This window comes from Myotis yumanensis, unplaced genomic scaffold (genome assembly GCF_028538775.1).
Source record: "Myotis yumanensis isolate MYYU_CA2020_CCGP unplaced genomic scaffold, mMyoYum1.0.hap1 SCAF_14, whole genome shotgun sequence".
In the NCBI taxonomy this organism is placed as follows: domain Eukaryota; kingdom Metazoa; phylum Chordata; class Mammalia; order Chiroptera; family Vespertilionidae; genus Myotis; species Myotis yumanensis.
The window spans coordinates 41,790,181-41,813,919 of record NW_027223765.1 but is presented as its reverse complement, the minus strand read 5'-3'; the positions used below and the strand labels follow the sequence as shown (position 1 = coordinate 41,813,919).

Below are 23,739 nucleotides of genomic sequence, written 5' to 3'. Positions count from 1 at the left end.
GAATCCTGTGCTTAGAATTCAGCGTTAGAATGAGCCTTGGCTAGAGTTCCAAAAGCAAGCCCTGGCCTATATCACCGCCACCGAAGCAGATTCTCACTCATCTACGCGAAGAAAACACAGCTGTGGCCTCTGCCGTGGCTCCGATTCACTGTGAGGGCCAAACCCAGCCACCTTCCCAAGTTCAGACCCAAAGATTGATCCCCAGGACTGGGCCTCTCAGACGGGGGACTGAATCTAACACGCCCCTCGTCACTGCTCCAATGACAGCATTTGTACACACGTGGGAGGAAACAAGTAGGTAGAGAAGACACACTCAAAAAGTGAGATTTCTGTGCTGATCACACCCCTTCCAGAATGCTGGTGACATTTTCACCAACTTTGTTTGCAAACTGTACAACGAAGGAAAATGTCACTGAACCCCATTATAGAGGATGAGTGGCCCCATTGCTGTCTTCTGAAATGAACACAGGGATGAGCCCTCAGGCTCCCTGGGGCCCGTGACTCACGGTGCTGTCGATGTACGCTTCAGTCCACACCACGTCGTGCTCCTGGTCGATCACCTTGGGCCGGCTCAGCACGTGGAGGTATTCCATGACATTTTCCTGCACATCAGCCAACGTGGAGATCTGGGTGAAGAATCCTGCCAAGGGAGAACCAGTTCAGGAACAGACAGGAAGACCGGCCACTGGGGAGCCCACACCTGCCACGCCTTCTTAGCCTCTAGCTAATTTCTGCCTCTTCTTTTCCTTGTTAAACCTTAGATCTCCCCTCTGCCATCACCCACTTCATGAATCATATGTTCATGATAGAAAATATCAGCAAGCAAAGGAATACAATTAAAATCAACCACAAACCCACCCCCCAGAGGAAGCCCCTGCTGGCCCTTTAGAGCAGCAGTCACCAGCCAGTGGTCCATGGACCACTGGTGGCCCGTGAGGTCAGAAAGGTTGGTGACCGCTGCTTTGTCTCCCCAGACTGTTTTCTGTGCGTGCACATGCAGACCTTCCTGGCAGGAGCGCGGAAGGGTCCTTTTATATGCCATTTCGTAACCTTTTGTTTTTTACTTTGGTGGATTTATTTCCAATGGGAAAACTATGCACCTCAAAATGGAAAGGCTATCCATTCTTATCACTATAACAATAATAGTTATAGTTAATTTTTGAGTGCTTACTGCAGGACACAACATTTGCTAAACACTGGAAAGGCTTTGTCCCATTTATTCTTAACAACACGATGAGGTGGGGATAACTGTGCCCACTGTAAAGAGGAGAAGACCGAGGCAGACAGTGGATATGTGTCTCCCCCACGTTCCCTCAGGTCTCCAGCGGCAAATCCAGGAGGTGAGTCCAGGATTGGGAGTCTCTTCATCTGTGCCTTTTGCTTTTACAGAATTTTGCCCTTTATGAGTTTGAGGCTGACATGCCAGCTCATACCCCTGTGTGGTTGCCAGACCTGCCTATTGAATATGCTGGTGGACCTGGCTTCTAAGTAACGTAAGTTCTAACTGTGCGATTGTCTCCGGATGGGGATGCCGTTTTGATCTCTAGTTCAGGGCATTGCTATGTTCCTCTTCAGTGTGGGCTCCTGTTGGCCTTGCTGTGGGTGGGTTGGGAGATGTTGGAAGGGGAGGGATGAACTGGGGCCCTTCATCCAAACCTTTATGGAGGGCTTTCTTGGTACCTAGCCCTGGAGAAGCAGGGATTAACAGAATGGGGGGGCCCCTGCCTCCTGGGCCTGGGGAGTCTGAGTAGAACCACCACAGAACAGCACAATCAGTGTTGCCCTAAAGCAGCGGTCACCAACCTTCCGGACCTCACGGACCACCAGTCGGTGACCGCTGCCCTAAAGCACACAGCAGGGACAGCCAGGCACACTCGGCAGCCCCAAGGAAGGGTCAGCACCACTAACCCTGCAGGATGAGGACCAATAGCTGGAGGAAGAGGGGTTAAAGAGTGTACAACCAAGCAAGGAGTGTAAATAAAGGCGAAGGGCAGGCTCAGGCCCCTCTGGAAACTGAAAATAGCTGGAGTGACTGGAGTAAGGAGCTGGGCGGGAGGGCACCGTGGGTGGTATGAGATCAGAGGAAGGCACAGGGCACCCGCACACAGGACCTTGGGAAGAGCCTGGGCTTCATCCCACAGGCAGGTAGTCATGGAGGATCTGAAGCAGGGACACTGGATGGACATGCCCTGTTTCCTCCCCGTCCTTTAAATGAGGACCCTAATAATGAGGCTCATACCAGCTCCTGGTGCCAACACATCAGAGAGGGTGTGAGTGCCTCTGGAGCCAGGTCTGTCTCAGCACTGGCTACAGTGTTTACAGAACCTCACAGTGCCTAACAGGGCTTGGGTAAGGGAATGCCAGTCCTTCTGTTGTCCAGAGAGGGCCGGACCCTGCCAAGGCATTTTCAAACAAAGCCCAGCTGGTTTGAATTTGGTGTGCCAACCCCAAACCAGGTCGGGACCATGTGGCTTCTGGCTTCCTGATGACAGCTCTGCACAGTGTAATTAACATGCATTGTCACTCCTGTCCTCCCCCAACCCTCCCTGCCAGGGCCAGAGCCTCACCCATCCCAGGGGAAATAGGACCCTGAAGGAGCAGGCTCTGAGCTCCTGTTTTAGGGTGCAGCCCAAGAATGGGGCCCATGAGCACCTTGGCCTCCATCAGAGGTCAGGCACCAAAGTCAGGAGATCCACTGGGACACTCCCAGGCGGCCCTTCTTGCAGAATTGGTGGGAAAGACAAGTTTGAAAGAGGGTCGCTGGATGAAAGGGGGCATCCATAGTTACCCCTCCAGGCACAGTGGCTGCAATCAGTGTTTGAATAAGAAAGAAAATATTTCATCTTTACTCTAGTGGACAAACCGTGGTTCTGAGGGAAAGGTCTTAGACAATCAAGGCAAAGAGGACATAAGAGAGATGTTGCCATGGTGATAAGAGGAGGGGACAGCTCCATGATTCTGGACTCGAGAAGAATAATTCCTATTTGGGGTTCCTGTGCAAAATGTGCATAAAGACAGCAACTCTTAGGAGGAGTTCTTCTTGGTTGTCTGCATTTTCTTGATCCTCAAAGCCAACAGTAAAAATCCTTGATTTGGATTTTCCAAAATTGGGCCAAGAGAAGAAGGGGAATGAATGTGAGGAGAAGGATGGGAGAGACAGGTCATTAGCATAGAGGGAGTGGAAAGGAAAAACCACCACACACTTGGACGGGGATGGAGCTGAGATCATCCTCACTTGGCATTGCTGGTCACAGTCTACATTCTGAGAAGCTACAAAAAGCTGGCTGCTCCCCAGAGCTCCAGACCCACAGCCAACGGTATACCTGACACTTCCACAGGATGACTAACAGGATTCTCAGACTGGACTCGTCCCAAGCCAACTCCTGGTTCCCTCACCAAACGCATTCCTCCTCCAACTGCCTCTTCCCCATTTCAGCAAATGGCACCACTCCCCAGATTAGGCCAAAAACATAAGCGCTATCCTTGACAGTCACCCCTTGCTCACCCCAGCCCATGGCTAGTCCACGAGCAAGGTGTTCTGGCCCTATCTCTATAACATATCGGAAACCCACTTCCCCCTCTCCTCTGCCCCAGCCCACTCCTGACTCCAGTCTCTCCTCCAGGGTACGGCAATAGCCTCCCCAAATACCCCTCCTCCTTATCCTGCAGCCGGAGGGATCATCTGAAAGTATAAAGCAGATCCTCATCTCTCTGCTAAAGCTCCTAAAACTGGTTCTATTTAGAGTTAGAATAAAATCAAAGTTTCTTAGCCACACTGCCAAGACTTTCCTTCAGCTGCCTGCCCCCCACCTGGATGGCCTCACTCCCTTTGTTTGCTCACCATCGCTCTCATTGGGCTCCCTGGCCTTCCTCCTCCTCTGACAGGCCAATGCATTCCCCTCTCAGGCTTTGGCTCCTGCTGTCCCCTCTGGCTGGCACAGATTCCATCCAGTTTCTCCATGGCTGGGTCTTGTTTATCATGCAGGGTTCAGCTGTCTAAACTCACTTCCTCTCACTTCGCCCTGCCTTCACTTTCTTCAGAAGATTAATCTGGTGCTAAACTCTGACTTGCTTGTTTACTATGTTCTCTTTCACTGGAATATTAGCTCCATGAAATATTACAAAAAACGAGCACCCGTCTTGTCAGGAGCAGGATTCCCAGAGCCCACATATGGGTTGGCAATGCAGGGACACCCACTGGGGTCTTACTGGCATCCACCTTGCCCCTGTGGGCCTGGGAAACTCATGGGCTCCCTGTATCAGTAGGAAACAGAGCAGAGAACTCAGTGATTCGTCTCAGATCAATTCCAATCCAGGTTCATCTGATTCCAGAACCTTTACCCTTGACCACTGAGGACACTGCTTCTTCCTGTTTCAGAAAAGAACAGACACACGTGGCTGCTCAGAGGTCCTCCCCAGGAGGTCGCCCCTAATGGGCTGTCTGCATCTCTGCGGCCAGGACAAGTTGAGGATGGGGTGGGGAAATGCATGGGTCTCCTTGAGGTTCCTGGGAAATACTCAATAATTAGCACCAAAGGTCTACTCAAAACCCAGGGCACAGTTCTAATTTATATTTCAAAATATAGACCAGGCATGCAGATGTATAGAAGGTAAGAGAAGCTGAGATTACACAAATAATATTAATAACGTATACTGCAAAGCTTCATGCAAATTTAATCATCTAACCCCAACCCATTAAAATCTCCAACCTTTCTGAAAGACCCTTTCTTGCTTTCAAATGTTTTCATCTAAGTTTTAGTTAACAAATGTACTTTTGATGGATAACAGGAAGTCGCTGAGGGCTGGACGCTTTGGCTGTAACCATAGACGCTTCCCTTGTTTTCCCTCTGCATTCTCCGAACTGGCTCCTTTCCCTCCTCCCCGCTCCCCCCTTTTTTTCTTTTAAATTCTAGCTCTTGAATGTTTATTCTCTTCTTTAATGAGCCTTTTTGGACGTCATATATCATGTAGGAAAACAGAATCAGCAATCATTCAGTAATTACCAAGGAGTAATTAATGCTGTAATTAGCCACCTATTACAAATGGTCTTCTCATTTTTCTACGTAACATCTATTTATGTACTTTATTCCCTCACAGAGCCTCCTGTGAACTCCGGGTTACAACTGCTCCCTGTGATCAACCACACGCAGCCTGGTGCTTTGTATTGCTGAGATTCTATCACCCTCACCTCTAGATTTCTTAGGAGTCCCTTGTCTAAAAGGTGCCTTTAGATGAGAAGCTCCATCATTCATTATTCTACTTTGCAATGACGTCAGAGCTGAGGGCCCCAGTTGGCTCCTCATTGGAGACCCTGGCCATCTATCTCCCTCGCCAAGTCCCCGTTCACCTTTGCTGTGAGGCACCACTCCCTTTACAAACACTCATCTCTGAATAAGACAAAGCTCAGATTTCAGTCTCCTCAGGACAGTGGAGTGGGCAGTGAAGTCGATGGTGTGACCTCGTTTGCCTTCCTCTGGACAACAGCGTTCTCTTCTTCCTCCTCCCCATCAGCATCACATGCTACTGACAAAGCACTTATTTCTGTAAAAAGATATGCAATCTATAAACAACTTCCTACCTCCACCTCCCCTCGGACCTTCACAGACATCCAGCAAGAGGTCCGGTGGGCCTTGGAGCCAAAGGGCACATGTCCAGTGAGTTGGAAAGAACTGACCTGGAGGGAATGACCATGGGGCCAGGCGCCTACCCGCTGCCTCCGTGGGCATGTGCCCACCAGAGAGTGGGGGTCTCCAGTGTGAAGCCATCAGAATCAGCCAAACTCTCAAATTTAGAAACAACCCTTTTCCTTTGTGAATAATGTTACATTTTAGATTTCATGTTAGAAAAGGTCATTTAAAGGATCACGTGATGGATCTAGGAAGGCTGGCCCGTCTGTAGCTCTGTCGCAGCACCCACACCCCAAACTGCCTCATCTCCTCTCAGAGCCTTAATGTCCCGCTTTGTAAAACGTCAGAAACTGAACCACATGCCCACACAAGCGGAGGCAGGGCCGTTTCTGGAACACACAGGCTGGGGAGAAATCCCACTTGGTCTTTATTAGCTGACCAAGTCTTTCCTCCACCTCTACATTCCTTTTCCTAGAGTCTCAAACTCTGGAAGACATGCAGGAGTCCTCCATGAAACACGACTTTCTTCTCCCCAAAGAGAGGTAACCTCACAATCTGGTGAAGTGAGCCTCAGGCTTCGGATCCACTGGGACAGCCTCTGGCTCTGCCACCTGCTAGCTGGTAACCTGGGGCAAGGAAACTAGATCTTGCCCAGCCACTATGGCTCAGTGGTTGAGCATCCACCTATGAATTAGGAGGTCATGATTTGAGTTCCTGTCAGAGCACGTGTGGAACGTGAAGGAGACAACCAATCAATGATTCTCATCATTGATGTTTCTCTCTCTCTCTCTCTCTCTCTCTCTCTCTCTCTCTCTCTCTCCCTTTCCCTTCTATGAAATCAATAAAAGTATATTTTTTTTAGGAAAAGAAAACTAGATCTCAGTTTTCTTCCCAAGCACCTAAAAGAGCTTTAGTGAGGGTCAAAAGAGATATGTCACAAAAGTACTCTTGCACTCTACCTGCATAGTACAACCTTATAACAACTAAGGATGACACTTAGTTGGTCATCCTTAGTTGTTATAAATAACAGGGGCAGCATCTTCATGTTCTATGGCATGTACACAACTTCAAACACACACACACACACACACACACACACACAGTGACGTATTATTCAGCTATGAGAAAGAAGGAAAGCTTGCCATTTGGGACAACATGGATGGAGCTGCAGGGATTATGCTATGTGAGGTTAAGCAAACAGAGACTAATGCTGAATTATATCCCTTATATGTGGAATCCATATGGAACCTAAAAAAGCTGAGCTTGTAGACACAGAGAGTGAAATGGTGGTTACCAGGGGCTGAGGGTTAAGGGAATTGGGGTGATATTGGTCAAAGGGTACAAAAAATATTATACACACTTATCTGAATAACCACCATTTGTGTCTTCTTCCACTTGTTCCAAAATAGTGAAAGTTGGATTGCCACTTTCCCCTACCCTCACCTACCACCATTGTGGCCTCGTAAGTGTGAAGCTATCTTTTAGGGGCCAAGACTCTTGGAAACAAATGCAGCGTGAGGGTAAGAATTTTTTCATGGAAAAAGGGCTGTGGGTCTGAACTTCTGAGGAGGGCTTAGGCCACTAGCTCGCTTTCAAATAAGGAGAGAATGACCATGAACCTATCAGAAAGGGACAAGCGGAACAGACAACCAAGAGAGACTCCTGTGGCCTTTCCATTCGCCCTAACGATGACTGATGGGTTGAAAGCCCAAACAGGGAGGCCCCCTCTATTTGCACAGCTGGAAAGCACTCCCTTCGCTGATTTCCGAGGGAGACGCGGGCGGTGCTTGTTTAAAATCCTGGCACACTGAACATTAGAGAAGGTCATCATGACTTTATGGCATATCGGGGCGCGTTGGCCCCTCTCTGCAGTTTTCCCAGTTCACTTATTTACCCAATAGTATGAACTTGAAACTGTATATTCCACCAGCCACTGTACAGTGGCAATGATCACTTTAATGGATTTAAAATGCTTTGCTGTTTTGCCTCATTAGGGCCGTTTCCCTCAAGATAGGACCTAGTTATGCTTAAAATGAAACAAACCAATGAGCTCCAGGCCTCTCTGGATTTTGCTAGTAGATCGGAGGAGGCAGAGAACTCCTGCAAGCCGTGTACACGTCCCCAGATACCCATTTCCAGGGGACATGTCTGAGGTCCAACGGCTGAGAACAGTCTCCATGGCTACCAGACTTGCAAGCAAGAAATTCTGTAGGGAGAGTGGCTCCTCGCCCCCTGACTGGGGAAGGTGTGTGGGCCCAGCTCCTGCTCCTCCACAGGGCCACCATGGCCAGGCCCGGCCCGGCCACTGACAAGCTTCTCCCTGGGCTCCCCTGGGCTCTCCCCGAGTCTGCTCTGGCCCCTGAATGTTAATGACTCATTTCACTGAAGCACTTGTCTGAGTCAGGATGAAAATATGTAAGGGGGGGCCCCTCTGGACCTCATGTCACTTGAGATGAAAAATGTTATGCTGCCTCCATACTATAACAATCTGAGACTATAAACAATGATTTAATTAATGACCATAGAAGAATACTTGCTCACTGATGTTACGTGGTCTAAAACCCCATAACTGACGCAACACGAAGCCAATGTTTATATGGGCACAGATGACTGGAACCTAACGTTTTGATGGCAGCTGCTACTTTGAAGAGTGGTAAACAATGACATTTTATTCCCGAGGCCCTTCAGGAGAGAAGCGGAGTAAGGAGGTGAAACTTCTGAGAGGGCCTGGCTCTGGCAGGGAAGGAAATGACCGGATTTAGACAGGAAGGGAAGGAGAATCACTGTGGAATCCAAGGCCCGGCCAGCTCAGCGGCTACTATTACCTCCTTGGATTTTCCAAGTGGCTGTACTCAGAACTTTTACATCTAAAGGGCTGTATGCTATAGCCAGGCCCTGAAATACTCTAAGTTGACTAAACTATCTTCAAAAGGATGCTTCAGAGATTCTTATAAACAATGACTAAAACTAAATTATGGTGTAATATTAGTTGATTAAGACAAGACTTCAATTTGAGTAATTTTCATCAGCTGGACACAGACAGTGGTAAAAACAATAACCCATGACTAACTGCATCCTAGCCGACGGGAGAACTGCAATTCAACGTGGCAAGAATAACAGCAACATTTTAAAAAAAAAAAATGGAAAGGAACTCTTTTTTTTTTTTTTTTCCAAGACCGCAGAATAAAGGGGAAAAGGAAAACAGGAAAAGTGGAGCTCACTCAAGATTTTCAAATGTCAACAAAGTTCCAAAAATTGTTTCAAGAATGGACCCTTTCCTCAGAGGAAACAGAGGATGCATCAGCTTCCACCCCCTCGGGCCCGCGGTCCTCCCATGTGTCTCCTGAAATGGAGCCAAATGCATTAGCTCTGAGATAATCATATTACCGATACCTATCGTGAGGGGAGCCAGCCAATAAACTAAAATAATCATAGAATGTGTTATTAATAGCTTCAAGGAAATGTTGCCTTCCATGCAGGTCTCCTCTTTTTGAATGCGGAAAATGAGACGTGCTTAAAATATTGTTGCAAGTAGAAGCAGATAATTAAAGACAATGCTAAGCAATGGGAAAGATAGGCTGAGGTTTATTTCCTGGGCCATGCCCCTATTCTCTGGGAACTTCCCACCCCCACCCAGTGCTGGGCCCCTCAGAGTGCATATGTTTTTCTCTGTGGGCTTATCTCTGCCCATACCCAAATCAACAGGGGGGTCCTGGACCAAGCTGGGGTCATAACCCTTTTTGGGAGGAAGGTAGGGAACTTAAAAATCAGAACTTAAAGTTGTGGATCAATCAGTCTCAAATGGAGAAGATAAAAACTCCTTTCCAATATCATATCCTGCTGTGTGGATAGAGGGCTGTACATGGCATAGGATGGGAATTTCTGAATATGCCCATGCCATAGCAGAGAAGGTCTACCATAGCAGAGAAGGTCTACCTACAGAGGGAAGAATGCACAGAGTGTAGAAGGAAACCAAGAAGGGAAAGAAAACAAAAACACAGCTCCCTGGTCCTCCTGGGACACAAGCTTCCCTCCCTTGTCTAGATTCTGAGTCACTCCCTTCTCTCTCCAAAACACTCCTCTTTTTAATTTCAGGGAGCAACTTTGGTTGCTTGCAACTAAAATAACTTTGTTTTAACTCAAACTAGACTTAATTGGTTGTGTAGGCTAAGTCATGCTATGGGAACATAGGAAACCGGAAACCCCAGTGGCTTAACACTAAGGCTCATCACACACACTATGTATGCAGTGTGGGCTGGCCTATGGCAGGGGACAGGGGGAGTGGAAAGGCATTCGCTCCATGTGATGACTCAGGGCCCCAGGCTGATGAAGGTTGTTCATTTCATGACTATTCCATTATGTAGTTTCAGAGTGCACAAGAGCCAGAGCGTAGACAACACCACACCAGCTCTTAAATGCATTATCCCAGAAATGACCAGCTTGGTTTTGCTTAAAGACTATTGGCCAGAACCAGTGTTGAGGCCCCACTGGGGCTCAAGGGACCAGGAATGCTGAGCAAGCACGTGGATATTTGGTGCACAGTAAACGGCTCTGCCACAGTAACTCTCCCAAGGCCCCTCAGCTACTGAGCAGTAGAGTGGAGAGGCTCAGCCATTCCACTTGACTATGTCCTCAAACTTTATGGGCATATTTTGGGAGAAGCTGTTACAAGTTTATAAAAAAATCATTTAGACACACCCAGACCTCATCTTAGAACTCACAGCCTTCCCCTAGAATTCTCCACTTCCTCATGACTATCTTGATTTCTGCGCATCCAAGGAGAAGGCATAGGGGAGCCAGGCCCATCAGAGGGACCTACCTTTGTTGGCACAGGCCATCCACTTGAGATTGTCTGCAAAAGCCGCCTCCCGTCCAATGAGGTACGTGAAGATGCGGACCTGAGGGGAAGGCAAACACACGGATCAGCACTGTTCCCTTTTCACTGTCCTGCACAGACCACATCCCGGCTCATGCACATGTGGTTTACCTCGTTAATGCCCCATGCTTCCCATCTGGAGGAACATATTTAAAACATTTGAAGTACAGGCAGCTTGAAATATATTCAGAACTGGGGCCTTTGATCTTTGAAACCATGTGGCACTGGTGGTGGTTGTTTTTCGGTGTGGAGCTCGCGACAGAGGAGAACAACGTGAAATGGGAGACTGGCAACATTACGGGCCGTGTTTGGCTGCACACATATGGATAAGGAGCATCCAGGTCTGGCCCAGATCCGCACAGGAAATGCAGAGTTTGCTCTTCCTGGGAATAAAAATGCCACTGAAAGACCCTCAACATTTCCCCCCAGTGGCGAGGACAGGCTGCAGACACTGTCTTGCCATCTGTGGTCCCTAGCTTGATCTTAGGAGGTAAACAACTGGGACAAGAGGCATAGCCTGCAGCCAGGAGACCAATGGGGACCCTCTCAAGCCTTCCTGAGGTTTTGGCTCCAACACATGTAAAACCCCGGCTCTATTCTTTTCTATTGTTTTCCTAACTCTCTCTCATGAGGGCAGAATACTTTGTTTTTTATGATAGTTGGCATACATTATATATTAGTTTCAGGTGTACAACAGTGACTCAACACTGTATTTCTCATGATTTGATCATCACAATACTAGTGACCATCGGTCACCATGCAAAGTTTATTATAGTAATATTGACTATTTTCCCGATGCTGTACATGCCATCTCCATGACTTTTATCTTTAAACTGGAGCTTTGTACCTCTTATTCCCTCTCACCCATTCTCCCGTTCTCCTCCCCTCTAGCAACCATCAATTTATTCTCTGTATCTAAGAGTCCATTTCTTTTTTGCTTTGTTTGTTTGTTTTGTGTTTTAGATTTGACACATAAGGGAAATCATATAGTATTTGGAGAAGATGGAGAGAAAAGGAAACCCTTTTACATTATTGGTGGGATTGCAAATTGGTGCAGCCACTATGGAAAACAGTATGGAGGTCCCTCAAAAAATTAAAGATACAACTACTATACAACCCAGAAATTCCACATCTGGGTATCTATCTGAAGAAAACAAAAACATTAATTTGAAAAGATATACAGGGTGGGGTAAAAGTAAGTTTACAGTTGTGAGTTCTCAAATCACAGAGTTTATTCTAGTATTTTATGTATTAATTATTGTATTATTTTCCAGATGAACAACTGTAGATCTATCTTTGCCCCACTCTTTATGTACCCATATATCACTGCAGCATTATTTACAATAGCCAAGGCATGGAAGCAACCTAGGTGCCCATCGATAAGTGAATAGATAAAGAAGATATGATATCAACAAAGAGAGATAAGATATAGAGAGGAAAGGGGAGAGAGAGAAAGAGAAGGGAAAATTACTCATCCATAAAAAGAATGAAGTTTTGCCATTTGCAACAACATGGATGCACTTAGAGAATACTGTGCTAAGTGAAATAATCAGACAGAATTATTTATATAAACCACAATCCAACTCCCAAAGTGGTACATGAGGGTTAGACAGAAGAAAGATAAAGAATTAAAAATGTTAAAGCCCTTTCATTCAAATTTAAAGTGATATGTGGGTCAACACTACACAGTCCAAATAAAACTCCTGTTAGGCCAAGTTCAGTCCTTCGGTCACATCCAGACCAGTTCAGGCACCCTCACTACTCCTTCAGAGCTTTTTTTCCACTGTGGTTGACTAATATCTGTGTGGTTACCTCTATGAGATTGATCTCCACTAGACTATTCACTTGATGAGGGAAAAGAAGGGCTAGGTCTCTTGCCCCTGGCCATGGCCCCATGGGAGCACAGTGCTCGTAACATCACAGATGCAGACATGAGTGAATAAAAATATATGAGTGCCAAAAATGAAGATTTTGTTAGAATTAGGAATATCTGCTTATCTGGGAATTACAACTTGAAGACTAGTTTTTAAGTGATGGTTTATTTCCAACTAAAAATATGTTTAAAAAATACATTATCATTATGTAGCCATAGTCTGTCCTCATTTTCCTTTGGTGAGGCAGTCATTTCACCCTTCAAGGGGGCTTCCCGGGAAGCCTGGCCTCTCTTTACTCTCCTCCCTCCTCCCCCCACTATTTCCACTGGGGTCCATGTAGCCAAGGTGGTTACCACTGACCCTCCAACACAGCGCTGTTCCCTGTTCACTTTGCCTGTCTGCCCACTGTTGGCAGATAGCTGATGACTGATTTAGTGGAAACAGAGGCCCAGTGAAATAAAGGGACTTGATTAGTTTCAAGTCCTGATCTAATCAGAGTTCTCTCTGAGTCCTGAGGCCTCAGATAACACTGGGGTCTCCTCTTATCCCCCTGCAGACGCTGGTTCTTCCAACAGAGAAATCCTCACCCAGCTCCGAGGTCCAGAGCCAGCACCCACAGGAGATGGACTGGACTCCAGGCTCTTGAGACCCGACCCAGGCTGCTTTCCTAGCACTTTGCCCTCCATTTCCCACTTAAGCTATTTGAAGAGGAAACCCTAGATTGATAAAAACTTGCATGCCCACTGGCTCTTAACCAATCAGAAAGCATAATAGATGGCTCTCGGGAAATGCAGCTATGAGTCTGTCTTGTAGGCAAAGCGGAAAAGACCTGTCACAAAGCAACCCATTCTGTTTTGGGTAGAGGTGCCTGTGTGTGCCAAACCTCCTCTGCTCTCCAGATGAAGAGCCACAGGATAAACTGAGTTCTCTCAGAGGCATAGTTAAAACTCTAGAACAATGCCGTGAATCATTCTATAATTCCTGATTTTAAAAGATGGCAACCTATTTGGAAAACCAGTAGGATTGTGCCAAACTTCAGACCAGACATGATTGCAATGCTCAAGAGTAATTGTGCTAACAATCATCACAATAATGAAAACCAGCCCACACACACCCCCCCCCCTCCCCACCACCACCACCATTGTGGCTTCTACAGTCAGCACCGTCCCCTGGGTCAGGTATGTGCTAAAGGATTTATGGCAGTATATTTGTTTTGTTGGTTTGTGAAAGAAAATCAGAATCATCTTTAATATTTCCATTGATGTGCGTTCCTTGGCTCCCAGGGGACTGGCCTCCTCATCTGAGTAGAAATGGCGTGGAAACGACTTGTTGCATCTCTGCCTATAAAATAAACATAATCAAACGATGCTGGGTTCACACCCTGGACTTCTCACAAGTCTGCCTTTCAACTGGCAACAAAGAGAAAAGAGATTTCATCCAAAATAAATATTTTGAAGAGCAATTTAACAATAGCCATAGCATTTTATAGTTGTAATTTTTTAGAACCAGTAATTCTACCTCTAGGCATTTGTCTGGTAGACAGGAGAACAAATACAATGCCTCTGGGGGCCAAGGTGGTAACAAAGATGACAGGAAGGGGTAGGAGAACTGTAGAGTGCATGACCTCTTAAAGCCCTGTAATTCAGTTTTATACATTTTCACTAAATACACTAAAATGATAAAATACAAGAATGTTCAGTGTCATTATTTGTAACGGTCAAAAACTGTTAAATCTTAAGTGTTTCATGATAGCTCATTGGCTAAAAACGTATAGTCTATTCAGGCAGAGGAACGCCACGCAGCTATGTATTCATGTAGAAAGACATCCATCAGAAATTGGTAAGGGAAAAAAGCAGGTGGTAGGATATTATGTAACATGGAGTCCTATTTTTTTCTAAAAGGAGACTTACACTTACTACTTCAGAAATTTCAATTTCATCTGAATGTTTTCACAAACGAATAAGTATTGCTTTAATAATTAGAGCAGGGGTCCTCAAACTTTTTAAACAGGGGGCCAGTTCACTGTCCCTCAGACCATTGGAGGGCCGGACTATAGTTCAAAAAAAAAAATATGAACAAATTCCTATGCACACTGCACATATCTTATTTTGAAGTAAAAAAACAAAACGGGAACATATACAATATTTGTATTTGCATGTGGCCCTCGGGCCGTAGTTTGAGGACCCCTGAATTAGAGATCCCACCTGACTGGTGTGGCTTAGTGGTTGAGGGTCAACACATGAACCAGGAGGTCGCATTTCAATTCCTGGTCAGGGCACATGCACGGGAATTGTGCTCGATCCCAAGTAGGGGGCATGCAGGAGGCAGCTGATCAATGATTGTCTCTCGTCATTGATGTTTCTCTCTCTCTCCCTCCCTCCCTCTGATATCAACAAAAACGTATTAAAAATAATTAGAAACCCCTTAAAATAGGAAGAAAGTAAGGACACCCCTGTTTCGGGAACCATTCTATAAGGATACAGGAAGCATAAACATGGCAGGGAACATCAAACACAGAAGAGATGATACGTGGAAATTAAACGTGGCCTCGCACCTTCCTGGGTGGGCTGCTTATTCTACTGCTCAATTAACTGAGTGTGAAACCTCTGTGTAACAGACTTAAATTGTTCCTCATTTCCATCACTGACAGATCCTGTTGCCTGATGGATTTCATTTCCAAGGGTTGGAGATGATTTCCCTAGGAAGTGCCATCAAACAAACTTTCACAAGTCTGCCTTGAGTCCAATCACTTTTCTGATGTGGCAAGTTGCCTTAGCAGATCGAGGGTGGTCCTGAGGGCCAGGTGCGTATCATGAAAAGGCATCGTGGCACAGTTCAGCCAGGACCGTTGTCAGGAGACACCAGAGTTCCTGGGAGAGCCAGGCCTCCGTGCTCATTGTCCGCAGGCACAAAGGCGCCGCTTTCATTAACCGGCATAAAGGCAGGGTGGAAAAATGTCTGCATCGACCTATTAGTTCATTTTGATCTTCCATGTAAGTTTGGATGTCTTTAAATGTTCTTTAAACGCAGTCAGGCTTAATAAAATCTTAAGATGTGGACATTTCAAAGTTCAAAGTCACATAACTTAATCTACTGAGTATAAAAGTTCCCAAATGAAACAAACAAAAAACAACCCAGTTTTTCCAAAAAAGAGATGTATGCTTCTTTCTCGTATAGATGCAATTTCCAGCAAAAACTTGAGGGGGCGTCATTCCTTTTAACTTTTGGTGAATAGAGGTAGTCTTATTCGCAGGGGTCATGGGTCAAATTCCCTCCTTTCTACAACCATTAAAATAGGGGAGGGGAAGCAGCTGCCAGTAAAGCTATCAGGGGGCATTGCACAGCCAGAAAACAGGCTGCTGCCACTAACAGGTCCCTAGTAATGAGTGGCAGGTCACCAGTGCCCATGTTTTTGAGACAGTCCAAGAGCAGCAATTCACTACCCATCACAAGTAACTTTCAAGCACCTACTATGTGTTGGGGATCTGATGAATAAATAAAACAAACTCTCTGTCCTCGGGGAGTTTAGATTTTTGTGAGAGTGAAGCAGTTCATAAATGGCAAATTCACATAAAATGTTTGATTATTTGTTGTATTAAACGCTTATGAAGAAAATAAAACAAGTTAAGGCAATGGAGAGCAATGGAGGCGGCTATTTTAGGAAGGAAGGGAGGGAAGGCTTCCCTGATAAGGTGATATTTGAGCAGGAATCCAGACCAAATGGGGTGGCGGAGTAAGACATATGGCTATTGGGGAAGAATGTTCCAGGCGAAAGGACCAGATGGTACAAAGTCCTTGAGATAGGGATGTTCAAGGATATGGAAGAGACCAGCGGGGATGGGTGGAGTCAGCTAGAAGAGGCCATAGGGGATGAACTTGGACAGACAACAGAGGCCAAATCATGTGAGCCTTTGTGGTAAACATTAGACAGTGGGCTTCCCGCCCCCCCCCCAGCAAAAACAGAAACCACAGGGGGGCTGAACAGAAGCCTGACATGAGCAACATATAAAATTGTAAAAGGCCCTTCTGTCTGCGTGTGGAAAATAGCCATGGAGCGTTGTGCTCATCCCAGCTGCCCTGATTTTCCTGTGATGATATAATTCTGCATGCTCAGGTCCCATCGCAGATCAATTAAATCAGGCAGGACTGACATTTAATCTCCTATGGAGTTGCACTGTGCAGCCAAGTTTGAGAACCACAGCCACAGGGAGATAAGCATAGAAACAGAGACGCTAAGTAAGAGGCCACTGAAATGTTTTACGTGAGAGGTGAAGGTGGCTCTGGCCAGGGTGGAGAGAGCTGTCAGATGTCTCTGGGCATCAGAATCACTAGGCCAGTGGTTCTCAACCTTCCTAATGCCACGACCCTTTAATACAGTTCCTCATGTTGTGGTGACCCCCAACCATAAAATTATTTTTGTTGCTACTTCATAACTATAATTTTGCTACTGTTATGAATCATAATGTAAATATCTGATATGCAGGATGTATTTTCATTGTTACAAATTGAGCATAATTAAAGCATAGTGATTAATCACAAAAACAATATGTAATTATATATGTGTTTTCCGGTGGTCTTAGGCGACCCCTGTGAAAGGGTCGTTAGACCCCCAAAGGGGTCTCGACCCACAGGTTGAGAACCGCTGCACTAGGCGCTTTCAATCACTTGTGAAAGGTGGTGCCCCCAGCACCCACCCTCCAGAGATTCAGATTAAGCCCAGGCATCTAGATTTTTCAAAAGTGCTCATGGTGGGTCTGACACAGGTGGTCTAAATCCAACACATAAGAAAAAAAAATAGCACAAAGAAGAGGAGGCCTGAGCAAAGGAAAGCAGGACTGGGAATTAGAAATCACTGGAATGTTGACCAATGTCACCCAATCAATTTAATCAGTCAATCAATCAATAAATAAGAAAAAAATAAAAGAAAACACTGACGCCATTCCCAATAAAGATGCTTCCACTGGGTGCTCAGGGTCGAGGCTGAACAGCCCAGTGGGTGGTTAAAGACAAAAAGAGAGGCACTGGCTCAGGATGACATTTTGAAAGAAGCTTGTGTCAATCCAACAAGGCAGGACTATCAGACATCGACCAGCCTGGGCAAGCAGGAAAGGGCAGACCTGTGCCCGATGCCTGTGGCTGCTGAGCTGGTGTTTACACGCAAAGCACTGCTTCTTGAGATTACAATAAGCTCACTCTTCCCCCCAGATGCCGGGGAAAGGGCCTGGGCCGGGGCACTTAGCAGCCTCTGGAATCACAGTCTTTCCTGTTATAGGAAAGAGAAAGGAATCTTCTATTGTAAAATAACGTTTAACTATAGACCCAGTATTTTTACCTTTAAAAACCTGCAAGTTATATGGGTTATAGATATAAATGAAACTTGCTAAAAAGAGTCCTCCAGCACCTACAGGTGTCCGTACCCATGGGTTCTGAATTTTAATTCAGCTAAGTGGCAGCTTCTGCCAGTAATCTGGAGGACTCACCTGCACGTCTTCCCACCGGCTCCTGACCCTTCTGACTCACTGCCCAACTCAATCATGTCCTAAAATACCTCCAGGATTTCTCAAAAATGGTGCATGACTTCAGCTTTAAGGAGATGTCTCCTGATATCTTTATGCTTTAAAGTCAATTTGATGTTGCTCAATACATTCTTCATCTGTATCTTCATAAAACATATTCCTAATCCACTCCTAGTATTATTTGCTCATTTCTATGATTGCTGATGCAGAGAAATGTTTCTGAATACGATCTTTAATCTCTAAGCCGAAGATGAGGGTTGGGCCTTGATTATTCCCCAAAATGCTTCATAAATCACTGCCCCCATGTGTCTCCCTGAAAATGCTGCACAAGCAGAGGTGGGCTCTGGGCAGGTTGACACCACTGGAAACAGTTCTATTGAACAGGCAGCTTTAATCTGGACGCCATGGTGCTCATAGTAAAATGAGAAACATCCTCATATGGAGGATGAGAGAGGCAAATAAGATAACGCTGCCCCGAGCAGCAATGAAATGGGGAAAATTGAATTAAATTACAAAAGTAATAAAATTTCAACAAATGAATATCATAGATCATTATGAAAAATGAACTGTCATTTGGGGACGCTCTGAGAATCTGTACAATCTCTGTCCTCTCAAGCACAGCCCCTGATACCTCGTGTGTGGTATTGAAAAGATCCCAAATCAGAAAAAAAATCACCCCGTAGTAATCTCCCAGCCAGGGGGTGGCAGTTCAGTTTCATGGTCATGTGTTTTGTCAAAGTGAAGGAGATGGGGGTCTCTGGGTCACAGAGGCTGTGGCCCGGTTTAGCACAGGGACACAGAGGAGATTACACACCACGTAGTGGATCAGTAAGAAGTCAAGCAGCAACGCCCTCAAAGGGGGGTGATGAAATTCATCCAGGGGGCAGATCAGTGAGTGCATTGACCATGTCTTTTTATTTTTGTATCTCTGATGGTCTGCTCTCTGGAGCCATGCTACTGTGGAGGGACCACCCCTCCCAGGCTCGGCTAATCCCTGGGGATAGTATACAACTTGCCTGCCAGTGCACCTGGATATACAAACCAACCAATCCAGAGATGAAGCCTCTGGCCACCTCCTTTTCTCAGGTGCTCACAGCCTGGGCCATTATTCACTTGTCCTAATCACCCTAGGGCCTGGCACCAGGCAATCAGGGGCAGCCCCTATGCCCCAGAGCCCGCTGTAATATTCAATCCTAAACCTGCCTACCCTGCTTTGCCTCTTTTTTTCTCAGGGGAACCACAATAAAGTCTTCACCCCACCAATCCCCCCTCTCTGTCCACATCTGGCCTTGGTGCTGTCATGAGGCTCTATGTGGTATGGCATGACCCTGGCTTCTAGGGGACTATGAGTATAATAAACTTCTTTCCTCCTGACAGTCATCCCCATGTCTGTGTGCCTTACCATATCAGATTAAAACAAATCCTGAGTTACCTTTAAAACAGCCAGGAATCAGGAGACCTGGGTTCCAGTTGGCTCCAACTCTACACTTACTTGTGCAGGGATCTGAGTAAGTTAGTGAAACCCTGTGAGCTGTGCTTTCTACCTATAGCAGGTGAATTGGCACCCCATCCCACTAACTGTGATTAATAGCAAGTGAGATAATGAATGAAAAGACAGGTCAGAAGCAATGAATTCCAGTAAGCTTAGGTTTACTTGTGTTTCAGATTAATTTTTTTTCAATAACAACACACAAAGTGGGCTGAAGAAAGTTGAATCTCCTATCCACAGATGCTCCCTCACACTGCCCAGAGGGCTGATTGAAGAGGAAATTGATTTTTGTGGGTGAAGAAGAGGATTTTCCCTAGGGGAGAGTTTTGACAAGTCATCACTGGTATTTATCTTTACCAGTGACAATGGGATTGCCAGTTCCTAACACAATCAGAGGTGTAACAATGACAACTTCTATCAACCTTTGGAGAATCATTAAGATCCATTGAGAACTTGGCCAGGGCTATCTAGGTTCATGATAAGAGGGAACTTCTAATGGTTCTTTTTGCCTGGACCCTAAAGAGAAAATGTATAGGAAAATAGCAAAGGGTATGAAGCTTGAAGACATGACTAGGCCTGCCCTTCTCTGGACCTGAGAGAAAAGTTCCTTTTTCCTTAGTGTTCCTCACCCCTGAGTCTGTCTTTGCCTTCTTCTGCCACCTACTGAAGGGTGTGGATCAGGGAACAGATCCCATTTGCCCTTGGGCACAGATGTGGCCCTTGGGAGTTCTCACTGGGATTTGTGTCAAAGCCCCACAGTAAGAAGCAGCCAGTACTGGAGAAAAGCACTCACTCCCTGCCCAACCTGCTGAATCAGCACAGCAGAAGGTCATAGGTCAAGGATTGGGATTTTGGAATTCTGTCCAAATCATTCTCAAATTCATTAAAACCAACCGCTGTTGTGAATTCTAAACTAGCACATTTGTTTTCTTCCAAGGTTCTTGTCACTTCTATTTTCCCAACCAATCCTCCCTGTCACTAAGAATTAGCTGAAAATAGCAGTTTCTGCTGTCACCTGACCTACCACCTTCTGGGGCTCACTGTCAATAAGACAGTCAAGGACTCATCAGACAACTGCAAGGATATTGTTGAGGACAGTGTTAACTCTATTTACCTGTGATTCTCCAAGAGGCAGACAGGTAGGGACATGGCCCAGGGGTGTGAGGAAGGGGCTTGTGTATCAGAATAATGTGTGGGGTTTGGTAATCTATAGATTCTCATTTCCTGGACACCGACCTCTGCCCCTTCCAGGGGTTCCAGTGTGTTCCCAAGACCTGGAACCCCCCTATGGGAGCATGCCCCCTGGGTGAGGACCACTATTTTGGCATCAATGAGTAGTAGCCTCAGATGATGGGTCAGGAAGGCACGGAAAAGCTCTGGAGGAACTGGAGAGGCCATTATCTTCTTTCAGAGGAATTCCAGGGGGAATTTATATCTAGTCTTCAATCAGGAAGAGTTATAATTTATCCTAAGCAACTGTTTGCATATGCCACAATACCCTGTCTAAGCAACAAACACCTCTCACCTGTGATTCCTACAGATTGGGAATCTTATGGCTGTCCAGGGCTCCTTTGCATTGGCTGTCCTCAAGGGGCAGGCTCAAACATCTCAGAGATCGGGTGTTTTTAGCTCTATGTTTATGTCCCTGCCTTTGGTATCCCTTTTTTTCTCCCAGCTGACCTCTGATTTGTGTTATCTTTTCTGTTTAATGTTTTCCATCCACTGCCCTCCTACATACTCTTCCATCCACTGAGTATTAACTGGGTACCCACTAGATTCTAAACCCCCTTCTCAATGCTGGAGACATAAGGGGAGAAAAACACATGTCTCTACCTTCATGGAACTTGTAATTTTTCTAAGTCCTTTCTATAGAATAAAGAAGGCAACAATACATGAAGAAATGAAAGAACATAGGGTAAAGGATCTGTTGTTTTGTTATTCACTACTCCAGACTTCTCAAAGGTTGCTGATTGAGATCCCCCCTTAATTTTTTATACTATCTCTGTCCTAACTATGTGAACCACACTGATTTCTCACATTCTTAATAAAATTTATTCCTAAGTATTTTACTGTTTTTATGCTTTTGTAAATAGAATTGTTCTTTCTTTTTCAGATACTTTGTTGTTAGTATATAAAAATGCAACTGTTTTTGCATGTTGATCGGATATCCTGCAACTTTACTGAATTCATTCTATTAGCTCTAATAGTTTTTCAGTGGATCTTTAGGGTTTTCTTTATATAATACTAGAGGCCTGGTGCACGAGATTCGTGCACTGATGGCGGGGGGGGGGGGGGGGGGGGGTGGGAGGTCCCTCAGCCCAGCCTGCACCCTCTCACAGTTTGAGTGTCCTCGGGGAATGTCTACTGTGCTCACCGGCCGGCCCTGAGCCCAGCTTCTGGTTGAGCAGTGCTTCCCTGTGGGAGCACACTGACCACCAGGGGGCAGCTCCTGTGTTGAATGTCTGCCCCCTGGTGGTCAGTGTGTATCATAGCAAACAGTCATTCCACAGCTCGGTCAATTTGCATATTAGCCTTTTATTATATGGGATCATCTCACCTGCAAACACACAATTTTAGTTCTTCCTTTCCTATTGGCATGCTTTTATTTCTTTTACATGCCTTTGTTTCTTTGCCAACTGCTGTGGCCGTGGCTTCCAGTACTATGCTGAAGAGATGTGGCAAGAGTGGGCACCCTGTCTTGTTTCTCATTCTAGGGGAAAAGCTTTCCCCTGCATCCCCAGTGTTAGTTGTGGGTTTTCATATGTGGCCTTTATGATGTTCCAGCATGTTCCCTCTAGACCCAATTTATTGAGAGGTTTTACCATGGAAGGGTGTTGGATTTTGTCAAGCCCGTACATTGTAAAGTCATTGTATTCCTTCTCTTAGCTTTGGGCAAGAGAATACTGGAGGCCAAAGACTCATTCTTAAAAAGGAACCCTTATTCCTTTTTCTTTTACCCCCTACATCCCACAGGTAAGAGAAAACAACTGAAATTTAAGTAGTATTGGTCATGCAAATAAGTTGGTGAAAAAGGCATTTGACAGATGAGCAGTGAGGAAGGTGAGGTGGCACAGGAAAACAGGTCATGGCTGTCCCCAAGGCACTTTCATGCCATGAAGAGAAGCTGTAAACCCTGAGAAGATTTATATAGAATGTGCAGGGATGATGGGGAAGGGTGCTCTGGGAGGCGGCAGACAGATCAGTGACATATAAACCAAGAAGAGCATGGGTTTGGACAGAAAAGCATATACACACTGAAATAAGGTTGGCAGTCTGAGAGCTAGAATCTGTTCTGTTTCCTTGTCCTCAGGGATTTATTGTTTGTTGTTTGTTGTTCTTCTGAGGTCAGGACTTTTCATGCGGATCAAGGGAAGAGCCAGTTAGACACTGTGCTGGAACTGAGGTGGCTTTTTCAAACTCTGTGTCTCCCCGTGGGGAGCCTCAAGACTGGCCAAAGCTGACAGACCTATGGCTGAAGGAAGTTCCACAATCTCGCATCATAAACATCCCTCCCTGGGCGACTGCAGCTCTTCCTAGAGAAGTACGTTTCTCTTGAGGGCACAACACTCCACTGGATGAAGGAGCCAGATCATCTGCCGTGGGCCTGGAAACCCACTCTTTCAGAGCAATGGGTGACTTCTAATGACAGCCAGTGTTAGAAGTGATCCTAATTTATAACATGGAATACAGACATACATAACTTATTTTGCAGCTCATTGCTCAATGCAATTCCTGTGATTTTCATCTCCTCCAGCAATACCTCGTCTAAGCCACAAACACCTCTCACCTGGATAATCAATGAGGCCTCTTTTGTGAGTTCCTCTATTGCTATCCTGTCCTAGGGAGAGTGTTTTACAATAGGAATCAGATATGTCCCTCCTCTGTTCAAAGTTATGCAGGCCTTCCTTTCCATTTACAGTGGTTCTCAACCTGTGGGTCACCAACCTGTGGGTTGTGACCCCTTTGGGGGTCAAACGACCCTTTCACAGGGGTCACTTAAGACCATCGGAAAACACACATATCTACACTAATAAAAGAGAAACATGGTAATTAGCGTACGACCGCTACCCTTTTCATTGGCTAATCAGTGAGTATATGCAAATTAACTGTCAGCCAAGATGGCGGCCGGCAGCCAGGCAGCTGAGAACAGGATGCTTGGTTGCCCCAGCGATAGAGGAAACCAAGGTTCCCGCCTGCAGCTGCGGGGCTCTGAGCTCCTGAGCAACAGCTCCAAAAGATACAATGTTTCAATTATAGAAGCTAAAAGATGGCGGTTAATCTGCATACTCAGGCTCCGAGCGGTAGAGCCAAGCCAAACAGCCCTGAAGCCGCAGAGCAGAGAGGCCTCACTGCCCGG

The 23,739-nt window shown here is 45.9% G+C and overlaps 1 protein-coding gene across 2 annotated transcripts in view; it reads right to left on the bottom strand.

The window, feature by feature from the left end:
* The window catches only part of CACNA2D3 (calcium voltage-gated channel auxiliary subunit alpha2delta 3), an 812,027-nt gene that overhangs the window by 288,503 nt on the left and 499,785 nt on the right, over nt 1-23,739 (bottom strand). For both annotated transcript variants that reach the window (XM_070390783.1, XM_070390784.1), the window contains exons 12-13: nt 10,447-10,525; nt 507-640 (exon numbers count right to left, since the gene is read on the bottom strand). In XM_070390783.1, coding sequence (XP_070246884.1) covers nt 507-640; nt 10,447-10,525 — 213 coding nt within the window. The remainder of the gene's footprint in view (nt 1-506; nt 641-10,446; nt 10,526-23,739) is intronic.